At 29.5% G+C, this 17284-nt stretch overlaps 1 protein-coding gene across 2 annotated transcripts in view; it reads left to right on the top strand.

Annotated features, from left to right (window-relative positions):
- Positions 1 to 246: 246 nt before the first annotated feature.
- Positions 247 to 17284, top strand: part of LOC121127184 (protein RER1) — a 45062-nt gene continuing 28024 nt past the window's right edge. The window contains exons 1-3 of one of the 2 annotated variants that reach the window (XM_040722529.2): positions 247 to 389; positions 504 to 619; positions 1475 to 1579. In XM_040722529.2, coding sequence (XP_040578463.1) covers positions 539 to 619; positions 1475 to 1579 — 186 coding nt within the window. In that variant the 5' untranslated portion in view covers positions 247 to 389; positions 504 to 538. The remainder of the gene's footprint in view (positions 390 to 503; positions 620 to 1474; positions 1580 to 17284) is intronic. The other variant, XM_040722530.2, reaches the window with a different exon arrangement.

Here is a 17284-nt window from a genome sequence, read left to right on the forward strand (position 1 = left end):
TTAAAAAATTATTGATAAATAATATGACAATGATAGTCTGAGAGTACTTAAGAGATAAATAGAAGTTTGTATGATTGACTTATTTGTCTAACTACTAGATGATTTCGTACCTTTTTTCTGTTTCTGTTTGGGAGAAAGGTTGTGTGATAAAATAAAGGTAACGATGTGTGCAGTCAAGATGGACTCAAGGATAATAACAATAAAAAAGATGTAGATATGCGTGCTAAAGGAGTTCTGAATCACTTCAGTGAACCCACTTTTTAGAATATGTCACTTAATATTTTCTTCCTAATCTGTTATTTATACTACCAATAAGGTTGCGTTGTAGAGCAGATCTTACTCCAGATATAAGACTCATTGATGCGAGCATATTTGTTTATTCAAAAAAGGTGATCGTGTATTGAGTATTACTTGATTTAGATTATGAATAGTCCGTCTATTTCTTATTTTTTTCTCCTCACTTCTTTCTTTTTTTTTTTAATCGTTTTCCTCCAATTCTATAGTTCTTGAGGTAGTTTATACTTAAACTGTTTGGTCAATGATGATGGAAGATTCAGGGCAAGGTTTAATCGATTCTAAGCTAGGAAAAGCTCAAACTTTAATGAAAAAACTATGTACTGTAAGTAATATTTTGAAAAATTTAAAGAAATATATAAAATGATAATATGCATTATTATAAAAAATAAAATTGTCAAAATAAAAGACATTACTGGAATGAATTTAACATTTCTTTTAAATATATCAATTCAAGGACTACATCCATTCGAATCAAAGATATTAAAAACCAGTATAAATATTTATTTGTGTAATACAAGATTAACTTAATGAATTCTCGGGAATTACAAGAAATTTTTACTGTATGTTTCTTTTTAAATTAATTCCATATTGATTCTCATTCATTATGGATACCTGTCATGAGTGCCCCAGAAAAACACTTTCGTTGAAATATAAACTAAACATCCTCGATAAAATGTCGAAAAAAAGGATCTAATCAAACACTTATTACTTCAAAATCTAGGGTTATTCAAAATTACTTATTTACATAAGTTGTCAAAAAAAAATTTTTTTTAAATATTCTTCGGATATGATCAATTTTTCATCTGACAAATAGTAGTTTTCTGTATCCGGATCTGACTGTATATTCAAATAATAATAATAACTGTTTAAATGTTTAATGGTATCATATTGAAGGGAGTGGTTTATTGTTTTGTATGGATTATTGATCATCAATAGACTATATTAGTGGTAATTAAAATTTCTTACTATTAATTAAAACAATTTATAAATAATCTTGAATATAGTATTGTTATCATGTAACCTATAAAAATACAATATGATTTTGTTGTATTCAATGTAATTTCTAAAATTAATTGCTTTATTGACTAAGATTTTTTTATTATAGTTTCATGCCAATTTTTATGTATAATTGTTTTGACTGATTGTTTAATTACTGATATTGTAATTTTGATTTTAGACTTACCAAGTGTGGCTTGATCGATGGACCCCTAAAACTGTATCTAGATGGATTTTTACATCGGTTTTGATTGCATCATTTCTTATACGAATAATTTATAAACAGGTATTCAAAAGTTCGATTGACTTATTCTATTTATAATAATTGGAATAATGATGGCTTTTTATATAATTGTTACAGAAACCTCATTTATTTTATTCATGAACAAATTTTACTTCTAAGATTGAATCCAAAATTCTTGTGTATAATTTACCAACTAATTTATTAAGTATCTTGATTCCTAATTTTGTTTTTTAAGCAACACGGTTCATAATTAATTCTTCTTGATTTATACGATACATTCAACTGTAAACAAGTATACTAGCAATGAATAAATGCTAAATTATTACTATAAATGCAAGAAAGTAACTATTAATAATTGCCAAGGATAAATATAAGACCAATTTTTAAACTATTATATATTAGAATCCATTTGCAGATTCAAAACAAAAACTGATAAATTCTCAATACTAGATACTTTTCTTGAATATTTGTTCCGACTGTGGCTACTAATATTTCTATTGGTACCACAATAATGAATAACGGTTTACTTATATAAATTTAAATATACTTTAGTTACCATATATAGTTTGAATTTCTTAATAAATTTGTTATTGATACCATTAGAAAGTAAAGATTCTTATACAATATACTTGAAAAATTCGACGCGATATTTTTTGTTTAAAAGAATATAATAGCACTAGTGGTAGTAGTCCTCGGCATTGTAATGAGTAAACGAAGAGACAACCTTCGGTTTGATATTATAGATTTACTTTATTAACTAGAAGATATCTCCCCAAGAAATAATTACTCAAATTTTATCATTATTCTTTCAGTGTAAAGGAGAAAACATCTAACAGCTCGAGAAAAAAAAAAAAACATTGGTCAGGTTACCAACAACAAAAAAATAACGAAATATGTATGCACTTCACTTTTTTTTGTCAGTATGAGGCGATGAGTGTAGACACGCTCGTTCCTAAACCTCATATTAAGTCAAAGCTATTATTTTATGTAATTTACTTCCCTTTTTGTTTTCTTTTTTATTTGAGCTTTATATTCAAAAGGTTATTGTTAAAAATGAGTCCTCAATTCATATTATTTATAACTATACAGTATAGAGTTGTATAAAATATGAGTTGACCCAAACGACTGTGAGATAATCATTTCTACATTTCGTTTTTATAAATACAACTCAAAAAAAATACATATATGAGACAATTACTAGAAAACAATATATGATTGTTTTTCCCCAGCTCCCTCCCTTAGCTGGGTAACCCTTTACTAATATTTCTATAATTGCTTAAAATCTTGCTATTTGCGTTCACCTTATTTTTAATTATAATACAGTATCGAATAAATGCAGGATATTAATATAATATATTTGAGTTAATTACAAAAAAACAACTTACGATTGTTTTTCCTAAAATTGAGGTTATGTGAGTTCACTATTCTTTGCATAATGCTTTAAAAATTTATGTAATAAAATTGTTTTAATTAACACTCTGTAGAGCGCGCAAATTAGGGTTAATTAATATCAAAATATCCAATTAAAAAGTTATGTAGCTATAATAATTGGTAGAGATGAACATAATGGGAGGTGCCTTTATTATAAATGCGAGGAATGACAACAAGTGTTGTTAGATCCGAGTTTAATTGAACTGCAAAAAATATCAAATTTCTCAAAAATTGTTAAAATTAAATTTTGTTTTGAATTAATAGAATACGGATGTATCTTGCATAGAGAGTGTCTGTTCAAAATTTATTTTCAAGTTATTTAGCAATATTTCATAAGGCTAATGGTTTTTGCTTCTCCGTATTACCCTTTCTTCCAGGATTGTATTGTTTTGACTAAAAATAATCCGTGTACTGAATTACAAAGTTGTCATGCATTATTTTTACTTTTCGAGAAATTTCTTATAATAATGAAATTCCTATAATGATCAAAGGGCTATGACCTAACATTTCTCAGGTGAATTTAATTTAAAGTGTTAACTCTTTTAAATTATATCAATCCTAAATTATATTACAAGTGAAATATATACTTAGCTCTCTGAGTTCAATTAATTGACATTATTAGTGTTATCTTTTCACTGAATATTTGGGTTTATTAATAGAGTTAACAACCAGGAAAGAATTATGGCCAAGGTTAATACAAATAAAAGGTTATACATAAAGTTGATAATATTGTAGAGAAAAACGCGTGCAAGGAGAAGGGGGAAAAAATACATATGGTATCATTGTTTAAAATACTGATGTGATTATCATCTGCCTGCTTTATTATGATTTTTGAGGGTATAACGAATGTATTTATTAGCAAAATGTTTAATGAAGATATACTACGTATAATTGACTTTGACGTTTTTTATCCGTTACAGTAGATTTAAAAACGTCACACTCCATGAAATTGTAATTCATTATGAACCTTATTCTCAGAATAATAGCTAATGAAACGACAAAGTAGAGTATTTAGAAATATATTTGAAGTTCAAGGTTTAAAAAAGAAGGGTTTAATTAAATATAATAAATTAAACAATTGGAATCATATAACTAATAACAATAAATTATGTATACAGAATATTGAAATAATAGATTGATCCAAATAATATTTTCTTGTTCTGACACCGGAATCCAGTTAAATATGTCATAACTTTAGGTTGCGAAACACAAACGAGACGTGGAGTTTAATCAAAAAGATATCCCCTCTTCTTCATGTGAAAGTTGCTATATACAATTGTGCACAGGATAGATATATCTCTACCGATGAGATCTAACTAATTATTAATAATAAAGTAAATGTCAAAATCATAAAATTAAACAATAAATATACTAATAAAAAAATGTTAAAAATCAATCCATCTTAAAGATTTAGAGCAAAAGCTAATTATGTAGTAATGACCGGCGATATTACTCCTTATTAAGAGCATCAAAAAAGATATTTTCCCCGTTATTTAGGCTTATATAACAACATACTACTATCATGAAGGAAATACACAATTGGTAATTATAATGCTACACCCAATGTCACTACCCCCGCTGTTGTGACCATTTAAGCAGTTGTTTTTGCCTTTTATGAGTTTTCTGAACACCATTTCTTGGAGCCTATCAACCATAGCTAAGCCTTAAGTGATCAAAAAAGTAATATTTATTTACTATATATTATTGGAAAACCTAATTATCATACCCAAGTCTTTAAGTGAAGAAACTAGTCTCAGAAAAACAAGTTGCGAACCATCCAAAGCTACTACTCCTGTTGTTATATCCATTTAAGCACTTTTTTTTGCCATTGAATGAGTTGTGTATCATAATTCTTGATAATTTTGGCTAAAATATAATCATATTTTAGGGTTAGATTTAAAAAAAAATGAATACTTACTGTTAGATAGTACAAAATTCAGAGTTCCATTTCGAAATTAGTAAATATTTTATACTTTTTACTGATAACTTGATCGTCATTTGGTGTGGATGACTGAAAACATTTTTATATGTATTTCTATAAATTACATCAGTACCAACATCCTCCATTAATTTAATGATGGTTCCTCGGGAAGGGATAGGTTTACCCGTGTATTTCTCCATAATTTTTTTTTAACGTAGATGATTAGCAATGGATAAGGTTATATTTGCATGCAATAAGCATCTTAGTGAGATCAGAGTTAAAGTCTGACTTGATAAATTCATGATTAACTTGATTTTTTAGATGAATATCCATGCTCTTGATATGAGTTGAGGATAATGAGTGGCGTGGAATTCTAGACAGGGGACTAAAGGAACATTTATATCAACAAATCCGACAAACCATTTGTTTCTCATCCGGTAAGTATTTTCCAAATTCCTGGGCCTCCATTTTCAGAAATCCAGACAGAAGGCGACGTTATTTTAGGCATTTTATTCAGTTCTCTATCGACTATCACCATCTAATATTTAATAATAAAGGCGGGAATGATAACGTTCTTAATTGATAGAAGAAGATGTATATTATTTAATCAATGATGCCATAAGTATTTCTTCTCCTCGCACGCTTTTGTATTCTTACCAAAATTATCACCCTTAGTTAACCATTACCACGTGTACGTGTAGTTTTATTATTGACGTCATAATAGATGAGTGGGTGCATGTTTGTCAAAATCTGTTTTTTTTGCTCTGTAGTCAGATACCTTAAATTGAGAATTCTAGCAATAATGACGTCATAGACTATGATAGGTTGTGTGTTTGGTCAAAATCCGCCTGTTTTGCCAAGGAATCTGTATAATATTTAAATAAGGAAGGCAGAAACTTGAAACTTACAGAAACGCAGCCCTCTATTGTGTTGGGAATGGACCAATCCTTGCCTGCTAGATGGGTTTCTGTTTTGGATTTTTTTGTCCTTTTCAGGACAGGGACTTATCTTGGTGTTTTTATCATTTTTTGGCTCCCTAAACAGGGATCCCTTGTGAATAGTTATTTGCTCTCTGCCTCCCTTTGTATATTCTGTTCTACTACAAATATTTACATTCATATATGAATATTTAAAAAGTTGAGACATATATATTTATGATAAAATAAAAACAATGTACATTATAGTAAAAGGAATAATCAGAAAGAATTTTTAGAATAGTTTGATATTGAAAATAATAGTTTAAATCGGGATTGGCTCCGACTTGTCCATCATGTTATTAAGCGTCACATCGCCATCCGATTGAACCCCTTGGAGAATGTTTGAAAACGTCTAATTTCCATTGTTTAAAATTTTAAAAACTTGTCCATATTGCAATTCCATAAACCAATTGCCACCCAGTATTTAATTTGAGGATAAAGATATTGGGTTAGTAAATATAGAATTTAGAACAAGTATTTAAAAAAAATTGAATTAATTAAACTTAACCATTCAACCACTTTACCCGTTCTATGAATTAGGGAGTGGGCCACTGGCTGAAAACGAATATAACACATAATGTTTTTAGACTAAATATTACTTATCTATTTGAAGAAAAATAAAAACATATGAGTTGGTGCGGTCCTATGACTGCTATTGCTAATTCACACTGATTCGGTCATAAGGAGGCTAAAATAAATCCCACGTTAGTTAGGTATTTTGGAACATTAGACCCAACATTAACGAGAGCCATCTAATTAATTAAATAGTTTGCACGTTAGGTTTATACTTACAAAATTATATCTCGTGAACTATTAGAAAAAATATATTTGAAATGTCTATTTTAATTTATTTCACATCTCTGTATAGTTATATTCTTCGATTAAAACCAAAATTACACATAAATTTAAGAACAAAACTAAAAATAAACTACTACAAATAAATTAATGTTTGTTTTATTATTAATAACAAATAAATATAATATTTATAAATATATGGTAAAATTTCCTTTTTGTCACAACAAAAATAACTATGGAAAAAATAATTGTTGAATTTGTTGACACACTTTAATTTCTTCATATAAAAAAAAAAAAAATGAAATATCTGTAGTTGCTACAATTTCCGTACAATTAATATCTTCAAATATTTACGGTGTAAATCACACCTTTCACATGGAAATACTTTTTCCTTTTCTTTCCGCATTACCTAAAGACATCGGTTACAGATTCATGTGAAAGTCTTTGTTCTGGATCAAAATTGCAAGTTGAATCTGATTGTAGAAAAAAGCTGAATTACAAATTAGTAAAACTAAACAAAATAATATTAGGTGATACCTTGTAATAAATTAGTCGATTATGCTAGAGGAGTATCTTCTCCGAAATAATTACATGCCAAAGATAGAAATGATGAAGAATCGTAGTATAATGTGACAAATGCAGGAGAAGAATTGAACGTAGGCAAGAAAACCTTATGCTGAGGGAAAGGAATATTTATTAATTCTCTGTCGGATAGGGTGGTTTCATTTTTTATAGATTTTACAAAAAGTTGTTTCTTTTCATTATAAGAAAGCAAATTCTTCATTATATGTTCCATTTTTTCCTCCGATAAGTTTTTTCTTTAGAATTTACTCTTCAGGAATCAAGAATGACCATTCAATGTACAAAATTCCATGTTTTAATAAGTTTGCTGAAGGAATTATCAGACGAGTCTTTTACGTATACAACTCCAGGAGAAGTAAATTTGAAGGTGAATATATGATTGTTCTTTATTCCTTTTAAAGAACAGAATTACTTGGCTCATAATTTACTTAAATTAAACTATTGTATTTGTGAGCTTCTGATCTTCTTGAATTTAGTAGATGGTTTGACGTCAATTTCTACTAAATCTTCTACACATTCAATTTTTTGTTGATTTTAATAAGATTTGGAAATTACACCGAAGCTGTGTTCTGGTCAAAACTTTGAATGATCTTCATCAAGAAAGTATAGAAACTTGATCCAAAATTGATTTAGCTCCAGAAAAGTCCACAATTAATAACTTAACAGATTTTTGATTATTTTTGGTGTATTCAACTCATGTATTGTAATCTCTGCGTTCATTTAAGACATAGTGCATCTGCTCCTTAATACTGTCTTTAATATTTATTGTCCAATCAACCAAAGGATTTTTTGTGTAAATTCTCTGAATAATTACGCCAATTCTTGAGAATGATCATAAAACATATGGCAAGCATCACTTCGCCGTCCAATAATATCCGATTCGGGACATACAATCTCCTAATGATTAATAAAAGTGGATCTACTGCAATATTTATCGTACCCTTGATCCAAACATGATTCTTCATTCTTATTATATACAACTTTCCTGTTCCAATAACTTGGGAAACAAAGTGCTTTAAGATAAGACCAGTCAACTTATGTTGTTGATGTGTTTACTCATTTTCATATAATCGAGTGTAAAATCCCGGAACTCTGAATTTCCTCATAACAATGAGGAAAGAAAAAGGTGGAAATAAAAATATATCTTCAGCATTTTCAAGTTCTACAAGTGAATCAATTAGTCAAATACCTGTGGGTTTGAGAACTTGTAGTTGCCTGTAATAAATTAGACCTTAATTTAGTCCATATCAAGTAGCTGCTGCTCATATGATTGTGCAATATCACACGTTTCGAATTATGGATATTTTACTAAAAAATTGAGTTTCTGTTTCGTAATTTTTTTTTTCAGAAGTATTTAGTAGTTTGACTCAAATTGGGCATCATTTTCATAGAGAAGTATATCCTGGGCATAATCGATTAAATTTTCAATAATATCGTTCATTCCGTATTTTTGTTGGAGCCTCTCGTAATGCAAAATTTTGTGATCATCAAATAATGATGATAAAGAATATTTATATTGCTTTTAGACATACATGGTAGGACAGCAAATCTTGGACTCGATATATGGATTTAGAAATACATAAATAATTTTACATTTACAGTAATTGTCAAAAAAATAATGTTGAAGACAACAAATTTTTTTAACTCAATATGACCACCTTCATTATAAATCACAGCATTTCACGTCACCTGCAGGCCATGCAGGAGTTGATGAAAAACTCCTCTGACAAGTTGTCCCATGCAGGAGTTGATGAAAAACTCCTCCGACAAGTTGTCCCATGCAGCCACTATGTAGGACTTCATGGAGTCCACATTTGGGTGTGATGTCTTGATTTCCCTCTCCAAAGTGCCTTTATAGAAAATTCAAGTGGATTCAAATCTGGTGAGGAAAGGCAATATTTTTTTTGACCATAATCGAGTCATTTTATCTGCGCAGGACTTTTAGCACTTGGCGTCATAGTATATGAGTGGTTGCATGTTTTGTCGAAATCCGCCTATCTTGCCCAGCAGTCGGTACAAAGCATAAGAGTGAAAATTATAGCAAGCCCGATTACATGATAGGTAACCTTGTATTTCTATTAACCTTGCTAATATCTACCCTTATTTAGAATTAGATACCTTTTCATTTATCAATGAAGTAAAAATATAAGATACCCCATAGTGTATCTCCCCTTGCTCAACTTTTCCTTTTAATATTCTTTGTATTGAGATATCTGTTGAGTAATGACATCACTGATGAATATTGAATTATACAGGGCTTATCATATTTTCTCTTTTATATTTAGAAATAAAGTGAAACCTTGAATAAAAGATTTGAGAAGCACTAAAGTATGACATTGATAAAATACATATCGATTACTTTTCTTGAATTCCTAATATATTTCTACTATGATTATTACCCCATCAAATTTTAAAAACAAACAACAGCATAACTTATGTTCTTTCAAGTGGTATCAAAAAAACATTTTTACACCCAAGAATACTGTTACTATAAGTCTATAAAATAAGGGATCAAGGATTATTGTGAATGTTGGGTGGAAAATCAGGACTGAATTTCAGATGCTCATAAATCTTGCAGTGGATCAAATTAAGCCGAAAATTGGTAATTTTAGCTAATTAGATATGTATCTACAAATAGTTATAATTTCAAATAAATCTATTACATTGAATGTCCTTGTTGTGTAATTTTATTATGGAACTATCCATAAGTATCTTAGATGATAAAAAATATAGTGCAACTATAATGGCATATATAAAAAAGGACACAATGAAGCCAAACATAGGAAATGTTACTTTTTAGTCTCAAAATTTCACATTATTTATATCTAAAATATAAGGTTTAAAGATTAAAAAGTAACATTTCCAATGTATTGGTAAAATTTTAACGATTATTACTTGTTCTTGTTTTAGTCTAACAACAAATTTGTGGCTCATTTTATTTTAACGTTCGTATCTTGTTCAAAATAAAAGGAGAAGATCACGAATAAAAACAACAAAAATGGTTCCTTATACATTTGAAAATGTAATCATTTTAAGATAAATTAATATCAAATTTTTTTAAATTTGAGGACCTTCCGACAGATTTTTGTGGCAATAAAACAAGTCTTTGTTATATCATAGATCCAAAACTTTAATACTTTAATAAAAATTCCAAAAAAATCTGCGGTAATATCTGAGTTTAGGCTACACACAACATTTTTGAAAATGAACCTTTAGTTGGCATATTCCCATAACTTTTTTACCCAATAGAAATTCAGAGAGTTTCTTAGAAAAAAATTATATTTAATTAAGGAGATAAATTATAATTTTTTAATGGAGGAACTTTCTAGATCATACTTTTTATTGTTATTAGAAATCAGTAATCTATTAGTTGTTCAAACTTCAACTTGCACCATTGATCTCATGAAAATGATTTTTTTTTCTACTGCACTCAAAATAGCACGTGTCACGTGGAAATCTGGAGACTAGCAACTTTTAATTCTAAAAAGATATAATTCTGTGAAATTTTTGATAGTTGTTATTAAACTTTGAATACATGGGACTTACCATTTCAGATTAATTTCTCTCAATTAGCCACATCTAGTCTTAACTTTGTCATCATTGCACTTAAGGAAGCCACCAGAGGTGTTAAACACATAGTTGGAAGATTTATCCCAATGTTGGTCAATCTGGGCTTAAACAATGTCGGTATTTAGTTGCTTGACGGCTATAATTCATAACCCTAAGTGTTACGCCAGTGTTTTAAGCCAGAATACTATGGTGTCCTTTTGTAAGGGAATGTCTACCTGACCCAGAGAATGAGTTTGGTATTCTTTTAAATCTCCGCGGTGCTTTTTCCTCCCAGGATTAAAAGCGATCTTATTTCAACTGATTTTGATGTTCTGAACGGGAAATAAAAGGTGCAGCTTTCTTCTCTAAAGAAATAAATAAAAATGGGAAATAAGTATTTTAATTCTTGCTCAAAGACTGACTGTCCAGATTTCTGCATGACACCCGAAAAAATATATTGCTCTATATTCATTTCAATATTCCCGGGTGTAACATATAGAATTATATATTTAAGTTATTAAGGTGTGTGTGAAGTTTTTTGTAGTTGGCAACCTCTACAGTTTTTTTTTTTTTTTCAATTTCCAAAGCTTTTTTCATTGTTCTTGAGGAGATAATAATTATAATTTTAAAGTAACGGATAGTGTGTCTGCTCCTGAAAGACTGAGAGTAAAACTGCGGATTGGTCGGGAGATTACAGTTGAATGTCCTTCTTGGACTCAGATTATAATTGAAGAATGACATCTGAGTAATTCCTGCAATGTTTTTGCTTGATACAGTGTCGAATTTATTTTTGGATACGTCCTCAAATGAAACGTCGTTACTGTTAAGCTGTTCTCCTCCAAAACATTTAAATTGTTAAAGTTACCATTTTTATATATATAAGCTGAAAATAATTGTAATTTTAAATCTAATAGTACTTGACATATGTACTTACAATTGGAGAAGAAATACACACAGAAGCAACCTAATAGATGTAAAAAAATATTGAATACTCTTCGTCTTCGATGCTCGTGAGAAGACATATTTAAACTGACTAATGCAATCAACATCTCGTTTGGTATCTTATGTATCTTTCTAGAGGATTCTGTAAAATACAGCAGCGCAAATACTTATGAATGATTTAAGCTTAAAGTATTTTGCATTCTTCCTGTATTTATATTGTTTACGATTTCAATTTTGCTGACATGACGTCAAATCTTAAAGTGGATATGTGTTACATGAGTATATATATAATATGATAAATATGTCTCTAGTGTTTGTTATACAACTAAAATTTATAAGAAATGTTGGAATGTTTTTTTATCAATTGTGATTCCCTTTAATTTATATATCAATATATATATATAGTTCAAAATACGGGTCGGAATCGTAATTATATCAAAAAATGTGATTTAAAAAAAGGAGTTAAAGGCCAATTCTATTGCTGTTTAAGGTTTTTAATGGTAATTTTCGTATTCTGAGGCTTAAAGAACAATAATAAATGTGAATTTTAGACGGCGGGCAAAAAACTATTGCATTGTGTAAAATATGCCAATGAGTTTTACTAATATCTAGAGTGGAACCAGACACAGTCACTCAACCTCGTGTAGGGGTAAGTGTATTTTTTGTAGTTAAAAATCAAATGGCAAAACTTAATTGACTTAAATCCAACGAATCCAATACTGACTTTGACCACCAAAAACCAGTTATGTCTGTAAAATTATGTAGATTTTCGAGTGAATTATGTATTATAATCGGGCAACCTCTTCCATAAATTAATGCTTTAAAGTGGGATATTGACCCATGTTTGGTAAAAGTATTTCATATTGATCTCATTTTAGTCATCACTTCTTTAACTCTTCAGTCATTTTTTATAGTTGGACTCTAGTTTCACATTCTTAATTCCAGAGTATTAAAAGAAACGCCGAGCATTGTTATCATCGAAATCCAGTTCAATTAGCCAACAATTGCCCGATGATATTTGGTTTTATCCATTTTTATAGAATAATCTTCCTTTGTCTATCCATTCCTTCAATTAGTATATTATCCATATAACCATTTTGATATATTACTTTTTTTTCTTTTGTTTGTTTGATTCTAAATCAAATATATTCTTGTGTATGAAGAATGTAATTTCATGTTTTGATATCATATATCTAAGTTTTAGTTACTTTTTTTAAAAACATAGTACGAATTTCTTGAAACATCTCCCACCCCATATGCAGGTTTTCTCAATTTCCATATAATGTCTTTCTTTTTCTGTGTCAGTGGTCAACAAATATGCAATTTTGTAATTGTTTACCTTTTAAAACCCCTTTGTTATGTCTATTGCTCTAATTATCGACTTCTGTTTTACAGTGATAGGTAAAACTACTTTTAAAACTTATATACTAACTTTTGGTGGATTTGTTTGTTTTTCCTTCTCTTACTACAAATTTCACCTTAATTATATTAGAACCAGTCTTATTTTTACTTCTCAGTAATTACTAGAAGAGAAAAAACGGACGTATCTGGCATATAAGAATTAATTCCTGCCTCTTAATTACATTAAAAACTATATGGTAGCCATGGAAGTTAGTTTATTAGCTGTCGATGTAACGTTATGAATGTTAGGATATATTCATCCTGTTACCCCTAGGAAGAACGAAGAAAAACAGCAGCATAATGGAAAAATATTTTATTTAAATTATACAGACCTTCAAAACACAAGTGCTCTCAAATATCCTTGCTAGCTTAAAAATGTGTAGCCGATATATAGATTGACTTAGTTTTTAAGACTCGTATAGTTAGAAATAAAAATAGTTAAAGTGAAGTATTTTAAGTCGGGGCACTCAGCAAATTCGTAGATGACCGAATTATACAGAGTGAGGACCCAAAACTTGCTGAAAATGTTATCCATATTGTTTTTAATTGTGATAATTCACTACGCATCAAAACGATAGCAAAAAAATAAAATATGTTTTCTTTTTATCCCACGTCTCTAAGTGTTAAAGTATTGGAGCATAAACAAAAAAGGCATCGAGTATGCGATCTCCTCCGTGCTGGTGTCAGTGCGGAGAAAGCTGCAGAGAGCGTTGGTATCTCCATTCGGACTGCTTTCAATCTTAAAAAGTCTATTTAGGACGGGAAGGGTGTTGGAAAGTGCTTCTGGCAGTTGTGGCCATAACTTGAAGCGTTCCGTGATCTTCATAGCTGATTGTACACCAATATCAAGGGAAACCCCACGACTTCAATCAGCGAGATATCTAAGCAGATAAAAATTGACCCAAAGACCATGTGCAAAGCCGTCTATGATAAATTTGGACTGAAATCATTTGTAAGGTCAACAAAGCATATGCTCATTGACTCCATGAAATGACAGAGGCTTAACAGGTAAAAATTGTGTTCTCTACCTCAAAGTGCATGGCGACAGAGTCAAGATTTTACTCAGACAAAAATATCTTCACGCTGCACGCTGTAGTGAACAAGCAAAATGATTGGTTTTTTGTTGAAACAAGAGAGGAGTTTTAGTGCATATTCCATACTAAACATCGAGCCCAAGTGATGGTCCTGGGCGTTATCGCCTTTTACGAGAAGAAGATCTTTGTGTATTTGTTTCATGGTTGGAGAGACCGGGCACGGATGAGTACTACAAGGTGCTGAGGTACACAGCCATGTCGTGGCTGAAGATCACCTATCCTGAGGGTAATTATGTCCGGACGCAAGATTGCACCCCCTCCGATAGACCCAAAAATAATCAAAACTAAGGCAGCAACAATATGGCTGTCTACTGGTGGCCTCTTATGTCCCTCCTCTATCCCTCACCTTAATCCCAGGTCTTTTTAGTTTGGGGTGTATAGTGAGCCTACATCTGCTGTACCTCTCATCCAAATTTGTATTCGCTAAGAGCTGCCATCATACCAGAGTGGCACATACGAACGCGGCCTTCATCTTCTAGACCTGTCAATATGTTCACCGGCGTGTTGAGTCTGTTATTGCTGGTAAAGGAGGACATATTGTTTTGTACAATAGCTAATTATGGTATTTAAACGTAGCACAACTTGGTTTTGAGTTGTCTTTAGTTGATTCCATAAAAAAATCTTTTTTCTTTATTTCATCACGCTACTGCAAGTTTTTGATCCCCACTCTATATATCTTCTCACAGTCTTAACAAGGTTTGTGAAAGAAAATTCTTTACTTTTAACTTCCATGGCATATATTCCAAAAATACTCCATTTGAGATAAGCGATCATAATAGAACATTTTAGAGCTATTTTAATAGATGCCGCAGCAAAATAAGTTGATTTTAGTATCAAAATACTGAAAGTCAATGGACGGCTATGGATTTTTGCTTCGGACTTAGTGAGGTTCATACCCTCTGAATTAGAACGACATTCAATTAATTTAACACATATTTTTTTTGTATTTTTAAAAAGCATTGACCTTCTGAAATGTTAAAGCTGTGAAAATTTTAACACGTGTATGTTGATATTTATAATTTTCTGAGTTTTATTTCGTTATTTTAAATATTGATGTGAATGTTTTTTATGAATGTTATAGATTCTCTTCTTTTTTCAATACCGTTAAGTGTATAATACATACTCATTTAGAATTTTTTGAAAATTAAGACATAACAAGATGATGGAAGAACTGGCCTATCTTTGGAGATTAAATTTTTAACTTCAACGTGTATATATAATTTTAGAATGCAATTCCTCCGTCTATTTAATTGATTATTAATTTTAGTGTTATGTAATAGTAAATAAAGAAAGACCGCATCTTAAAAATAAAAAATCGTTATTTTCACATTACAAGTATCTTCCTTTTTTTTTGTTATCATCAACTAATGATATCTTAAAAACTAAGCCTAGTACTGCTCATGCAACTTCTTGCCTTATTAAACTCTTAAATCTTTTATACGTTTTTTAAATAACTTGAGAGAATTATATTTTTTTATTGACTTATTTTTCATAATTTTAAACAACTTTACAATTCTATGCATTTTTCCTATTTTATCATTTAAAAAGTTTAAAAGGTGAATGAATAAATGTTATACGTATTATCTGTAATGTTATAAATTGTTTTGTTTGTTCGAATATATACGAGAGCATATGTAATATTTTATTACAGTTTAAATGGTTATCTTCTATAAAACATCTTATAATACACTCAAAAACTGTTATGGGAAACATTTAATTATAGTGGAGAATTAATACATTTGTGGGAAGATCATAACATTTCACTAGGGTAATATTTGACTGTATATTATGAAATTTTAATATAGGGGGAAAGACTTAATTAAGTAATTTATTTTGGCATGTTGATGAAATAGAAGTAATATTTAATGAAGAAAAATCAAATTATTTTGCTCTTCTTAACTTTCAAATTAGGAGGATATATCCCCCTATCTACCACACTAGATTTGCAAACCCACTTATATTGAGTTATAACAACATACATTTTTGTCACTAGCTATTAAGGATTTCTATTATTTCTTCATTATTGTATTAATATTTTATTAGAGAGTGAACTTTGCAAATTTTATATGATTTAATATACGACAGAAAATGTCATATTTCAATAAAATTACATTTTCTTTATGGATTTCAATAAAATATTTCCAGTACTTATCAATTAATATTTTACAAAATTAATTAATTAATTAATTACCCAATTAATATGTCAAAAGTCAAATATCAATTCAATAATGGCAAACTTTCTCATCAAAAGTGAATTTATTATATTTAAAGTGTTTCATACTATGGGTTGATTGTAATTTATTCCACCACTTTGTATAAAAACTCAACTTTTTTTCAACTTATATTGTGTACAAGTTGACATTTTTTACTAGTTTTAGCTGGTGTCAACAAGTTGTACAAGTTTCTTTCAAAAGTTATAAATAGTTTAGAGAACCTGTTGGGAAGATTATACAAAAAATTTATTTTCTATGTATGGTGGATACATTAATAGTGAAATTGAAAATAGTTTTAATTTTGAATAATAACATTGAATGAAAACCGTGATACAAACTTTGATTACTCTACATTTCAATGCAACTGGCTGCTATTAGAGAGTGGATGGAAATATTTTATTGAAATCTATAAATAAAATGTTTGTCCGATAGTCTCAAGATTGTCTTCTGCCATTGCATCACTTAAGGAACAGTATTTGAGATTGAATTTAATTTTATATTGAGAATTATTCCAACATTTCTTGAACATAAGGGATTTCCATATTTATTGGGTGCAATCAATTGCACCTAAATCTGGTATTTTATAGGTCCTTATTAACGACTGTGGTCAAGTGAAGTCCAACTTGTCGGTCCTTAAAGAAGTTTAAATCAATCCCTTGTCACATCAATGGGTTTTTCTTTTTTTAAATTATTCCGTTATATATTATTTGATAAATTATATTACTAAGTAAAAAATAATATGTTCATATTACATTGTATTACAATGAAAACAGGATTTTTTTGCAAGCTCATTGCAATACTCTTAATATATACAGCATTTATATTATATGGCTCATTCAACA

Source organism: Lepeophtheirus salmonis, chromosome 12 (assembly GCF_016086655.4).
Source record: "Lepeophtheirus salmonis chromosome 12, UVic_Lsal_1.4, whole genome shotgun sequence".
Taxonomy (NCBI): domain Eukaryota; kingdom Metazoa; phylum Arthropoda; class Copepoda; order Siphonostomatoida; family Caligidae; genus Lepeophtheirus; species Lepeophtheirus salmonis.